At 28.7% G+C, this 6,087-nt stretch overlaps 1 protein-coding gene and 1 long non-coding RNA gene across 2 annotated transcripts in view; one reads left to right on the top strand and one right to left on the bottom strand.

Moving 5' to 3' along the window:
* Positions 1-1,149: 1,149 nt before the first annotated feature.
* Positions 1,150-2,432, bottom strand: LOC126736652 (uncharacterized). The gene is made up of 2 exons (XR_007660711.1): positions 2,189-2,432; positions 1,150-1,623 (listed from the first exon to the last, which is right to left on the bottom strand). It is a non-coding gene; the product is annotated as an uncharacterized LOC126736652 (long non-coding RNA).
* A 2,057-nt stretch (positions 2,433-4,489) lies between these two features.
* The window catches only part of LOC126736182 (structural maintenance of chromosomes protein 1A), a 36,312-nt gene continuing 34,714 nt past the window's right edge, over positions 4,490-6,087 (top strand). Inside the window, exons 1-2 of the mRNA XM_050440421.1 lie at positions 4,490-4,653; positions 4,744-4,860. Coding sequence (XP_050296378.1) covers positions 4,749-4,860 — 112 coding nt within the window. The 5' untranslated portion in view covers positions 4,490-4,653; positions 4,744-4,748. The remainder of the gene's footprint in view (positions 4,654-4,743; positions 4,861-6,087) is intronic.

The following is a 6,087-nucleotide window of genomic DNA, read 5'->3' as shown; positions in this document are numbered from 1 at the left end:
AGTCAGGTTTTCAACGACGCTGGAATCTCCGGTTACGCGGCCGAGTTGGATATTTTTTTAAGATACGGGATGATGCTGCCAACTATGTTTTTATTATTTTTTTTGAACATACAACACGGTGTCATTTATGTGGTGGTCAAGTGATAAGTGATATACTTAAGGGTGGAGGCATATTGAAATTTCTTAAAAGTTAAATTTAAAAAACAAATAATTACTTAAAAATTAATACAAAAATATATATAAAAAGCTATTTTTACAAAATTACCAACAAAGTTTAATACAAGTTATAATTCCAACAAACATTATGTTTCCTCCATTTTGTGTTCAAGAGGGTCAAGTTTTTAAATAAAAAGCCCGTTGCACTTAATTAACTAAAAACTAATATCCAAAAAATATGTGGAACAAATTTTAAGATATAAGTAGATTTCACGTAAATTTTATAAAGAATAATTGAAATAATTCATAAGACTTAATACCGATGGTAATATAACTTCTTGATCAATAATTTTTTGTAAAAAGTAACCCATTTTGTCATGTGATTCAATATCTAAAAAATTGTGCAGCGTAGTGAGATCTGTAAAGTAAGGGGTTGTGAGTGAGGATGTTAATAGAAATAGAAAATAGGCCACATTTTAAGTTTTAAGCGACACAGGAAAATTCTCAATTACCAGTTGTTACAACTAAAAACTATAACCTAGTAACAAAAAAAAAACATTTTGTTTAAATACCCCGCATCACGGTTATACAGGACGTCAATAGAGGTGGTATAATTAGAGGAAAGTTGAGCAATATAGTGTCCTTTTATAATAAAATCTAAATACTTCATTCTTAAAGAGCCATCATCAACTTTGTTTTTCTTTGTCGGCACTATATTGACCATTTGCAGTTTAACGACGCGGGAATCTTTGGGCACCCGGCCGTGTTGTTATTTTTTTAAGACAAGGGCGATGATGATAACAGCGCTTTTATTTATTTTGTTATTGCCGATATTTAAATGCGCTGTGATCTCGCATAAATGACTAGATAAATGTGGTGGTCAACTAATGTATTGGAAGGTGCTATCTCTTACAACTTAAATTTTATTAACAAATAATAAATGACTTACCAAAATCCTTTTTTGAGACAAAAATAAATAAATAAAAACAAAACAAAAATTCAATAAGCTTTTAATAAGATAAATAAGAATAAGACTTATAATAAAGAGAAAGTGCCAAATGTCGCTCATTGGTCGTCCAAACTTTTTTCCTCGTTGGAGATAACTGCATGTTAATTAGTGTTTTTACAGCTGTACTTTTTCCTTTAAGTAAATTTGCCAAAAAGTTTTTAGACGCTAGATTTGCTTTCTTTTTAAGGCGTAAATACTTATTTTTTTGAGCTTTAAACTTTTTTTTTTTTAATGTTAGTTAACGTTTAAAGTTAACTGAACACTTAAAACTCTTGATTTTTTTTTAATATTAGATTTTGTGGAAGATGGAGTATCTGGATAATCTACAGTGAACTTTAGAACTGTCTGTGTGCTTTGAGGACTGGGACTGTGACGTACAAGTTTAACTTTTTCATGTTGGTCACCGACAATCTCATCTTCGTGAAGCCTCTTACGAGAATAAGTTTTTAATTGTTTATCTGAAATATAAAACAATTTATCCATCTTCTAAAACATAAAGGGGTCATTCAAAAAAGTTAGCTATACAGTGCTTTCATTTCAAAACGAACCATCCTTAATATTCTCAAAAAAAAAACTTCCTAAAAAAAACACGTGAATTTAGATATACAGGAGGACGTTTAATTTTATATTTTAACTAGGAATAAATTTCTTAAATGGAAAAAAAGTTTATTAAGTTGTATCATTATATTACAACCAGCCAGTTAAAGCAAAATTTGTTCTATATCACTAAAAATAACAGGTGTAGAATTATTTTTGAACAATTGCTAAAGAATATTCAAATTCTTTAAAAAAAACTAAAGTTTAAAAGAAAATTTTAATTTCCTTTATTTAGAAACATATGGTTGATCATTCTCACATATGCTTACTTGTTGACATATGCTTGATCTATTCGAAGACCAGAATAGATCAAGTGTTACCAATTTTACCAATTTTTAAAGAATATATATCTCCTTAAAATTCAATTTCTTATTTAGATTTTATTGCAAGCAAAAGCAAATTTGTAAAAATTTACCAAACACTTACCATTTTTTGAACTATGCTGCAAAATATCAACTTGAATATGCGTGCCAGGCAATACATTTGTATCAATTGTAGTATCTACAAATAAAAACTTTCTAAAAACTTGTATTATACTATCTGGTAAATTTAGAGACATTTAAGTACAAGTGCTCAAAATTGACCAGTGCATTCAGTTTTTTGTTTATTAAATATTAGGATTATTATAAATATATATAATAATATTACGATTTTCGAAACACCGTCAAAGGCTAAAGTATCTAACAGAAAATTGAAAAGTAATCACCCAAAAGTAGTTTTCACTGTATTTTATTACTTAGATCTGTTATAAGTTACTTATTTTATTGAGTATTACGTCACTTATAGCAAAAATCAATTTAGAAAATACCATTAAAAATACATTACTTGTAATAATCAATATTTAACAACTGAAAAAGATTTTATTAAAGATATCTTAATACAAAAAAATTATTTTAGTTTGTTAGTTTAATTAGAGTTTGATAATGCACGTATAAAATTGAATCAACCAATTTTTACGACAAATCTTATTTTACTATTTATTGCAGGTTTTTCTTATAAGATAAAAAGCATTGCTAAAAAATTTAACATAAGAATTACTTTTATATCACAAAACACATTACGATATTTATTAAGAAAAACTTAACCTTTCAATTAAAATGAACTTAATAAAAATCTAATATATAAAATTCTTTGTACTTGTGGTAAATTTTACATAGGTGAAACCTGTAGACTATTACCAATAAGAATTAATGAACATAAATCTTACATAAATAAATATATACCTATAGATATAAATATAGACCCTATAAATAAAATGTAATATCCTATAAAAAGCTTCTTTATCCCGCCCAAAAATGTTTGTGTTACGTCTTTAACATCTTCTAGTTAGCAAATTAAGTGGCCTGTTAAATTTAAAATATTTATTTGCTGTAGAACTTTTTTTGAAAAGCGAAGCTTTCTTAAAATAAATAGGCATTTCCAAATTTTGCTAAAAAACAAACAAACTTTTTATCCTAAAATGATGAGATCTATCGTCCATTTACATTTGTGCATTAAAAGAATTATCCTGCTATAAGTAAGTAATATATAATAATAATTATAGTTATAATAATATTATAATACTTATTGTCGTAATAGGTAAGGTTTGTCACAAACTTGTAAAAGGGTTTGAAAATATGCAAAAGGGCAAATAGGAATATTTTCAGTAATGCGAGCACGAGAGTGAGCATTAAAAGTATACCCACTCATGTACTTTTAATACAACAGTTAAAAAAATCTGCCTATAAAAAATAAAGTGTCAAGTTTAAGTAATATTATAATATTCTTTACTTACCATTTTGCCAATTTATTGATGAAACTTTTGCATCTAAACTCTCAAGGCTTTGAGCGTTACATGAGGTATCAGGCAAAGAAATTGTGTTTTTAGAGGCCGATTCTATAATTTAGAGTAAATTTATAACACTAATTTGGAAGGAAACAGTAAAATATCAAAAATAATACCTTTCCATGGAATTGGTACAGCTGATTTTAAAAGTCTCTTTCGCTTATTACTTACTGCAATATATATTTGGTCAAAATGTTTCTCGCAAACCACTTTGTTTTTTAATAAATTTTCATCCATAACATATGTTTCCGCATTGCCTATATTTTCTATCCACTGGCTAAGCAACACTGGTTTTAAAATTGGAAATTTGAAAAAAACTGAGAACATTGTTTTTACATTTTCTTACATTATTGCACCCACGATACGCACACTGATTAATTTTGCCTAAAGGAGCCATTGTCTCACTAAACACATTTACATATATCTATCTATTTGTGATTATGATATCCAAGAAAATTTTTTAACAACTACCAAATTGCAATACGGAAAACACGAACCTGTGCAAAAACTCTCCCACACGACTCAGGGATATCGGCCGATTACTAATGAGAAGCGACGGACGAAATTATTTTCGCGCATACTGGAGAGAATCGCCATCTATTTTTCACGCATATTTGCGGTCACGCTTTAGCCCATAAGGTTGCGTATCTTCCCAAATATTCAATCAACGGTAAAACTTATCTGGACATTTTTAAAAATCCCGCCTTTAGTTTGCCTCTAATATGTCACCTGTCAAATAATATGACAAGTAATGTCTTCCCATAGCGGAATAAAACACTGAGGTTTATATTTGATATAAAATGTTGACCTCAAAAACACTAACAATTATTATAAACAAAAAAAAATTAATTAAATATTAAAAAATTTTATTGCTGTTCTATGAAATCTATCCGGTCATTTTTAAAAATCCCGCTTAATCTATAATATGTCACCCGTCAAACTGATATATGACAAGTAACATTTGCCGCCATTTTTAGCCGTAAATTCACTTGTCTGTGGTTGTCCCTTGGATTTTTGTTTGTTTTTTTAAATTTTTAGTAAATATCCGTGTTTACTAGCAAAAAAGGTGCGTTTTTCGATTCGTCATATTGAAAAACCAATACACATCTTTTAAAACAGTCAAGGCATATCATTTCAGAACAAAATTTCATTTCAGGCACTATGGGGCCCAGATTAAAATACATCGAAGTGGAAAATTTTAAATCTTACAAGGGACGCCGTATTATCGGACCATTGAAAGCGTTTAATGCTGTTATTGGACCTAACGGATCAGGTAATAACAGTTTTTTAGTCAAGGAATATTTATTTAGTGCAGAGCATCATGACCTCTGCAGTGCAGTAACTACCAGGGGCTCGAGTCTCACACTTAATTTTTTCATAAATAAATCTGTATAATATATAAATATACCAGGTGTTGCACTGTTGGGAAAGATTTAGGAAGTCCCATGTAATTTTTAATTACATGAATTATATGATGAAGTAGGAAACATTAAACTTGCTCCATTTTTTTCACTTATTATTAAAATTCAAAAGAAGCTTTATTATCATGAAACACTATTACCAGGTCAGATCATCACTAAAATAGTCCTGAAGAGTATATTAACACTTACCAACTAATATTTGTTTAAAGCTCTTTTAAATCTATTGAGGCAATGTGAGGTTCTTATTTCAAGAGGAAGGTGATTAAATATTTTCTTACCCGTTTAAATAAAAGAATTTTTAACCTGCTCAGTGTGTGTGGAATAGGTAACCGAAGGCTGTGAGTCAGCCATGTCCCATAAGAATGACATTTAATAATTAAATCATAGTAGCTGTTTGCAAAATATATAAAGAACAGTGTTAAAATTTTTCTACCTATCAAAAGGGGGATGACAAGAGTCATGAATACTCTCTTTACAAAGAGCTTGAATTACTCTTTTCTGTAATAAAAAAATGGGGATTTGACTAGCTTGTGATAAAACTCATGATATATCAAAAATAGATCAAATGAACTTATATACAGTAGTGGCAGAAAGTAGAGCAACTTCTTTATTTTAAACACATCTATTTTAATTAGTAAGAAAATACAATCATATTGGAAATATAATACCAATAAAATCTAAGCATTATAAATCTATCAACAACTTAACCTAATATTCTTTGTTTATTTTTTTTATGTACAAAAATTAATTCTGGGGCGGAAAAAAGTAGAGCAACTTTTTAAAAATTGATGTTTTTCTTTTAGTAAAAACTGAAATACAATTACAATTTTAGTATTTTGTAAAATATCCATCATTTTTCATAACTTCCTCACAACGGTAGCGCATAGATTGCAGTAACCTAGAAATTATTACTGGGTCCATATTAATCCAAGCTTCATGTAATGCATTGAACAATTCGTCCTTATTTTTGTAAATTTTCCTCCTTATTTTCCTATCCAAAATTTCCCATAGGTTCTCGATGGGGTTTAAATCTGGTGATTGACTTGGCCAGTCCATTACTTGAATATATTGCTGTCTAA

The sequence above is a fragment of the Anthonomus grandis genome, chromosome 5 (assembly GCF_022605725.1).
Source record: "Anthonomus grandis grandis chromosome 5, icAntGran1.3, whole genome shotgun sequence".
NCBI classification, from domain to species: domain Eukaryota; kingdom Metazoa; phylum Arthropoda; class Insecta; order Coleoptera; family Curculionidae; genus Anthonomus; species Anthonomus grandis.
The sequence above is the reverse complement of the archived record's forward strand: the minus strand, read 5'-3'. Positions and strand labels throughout refer to the sequence as shown.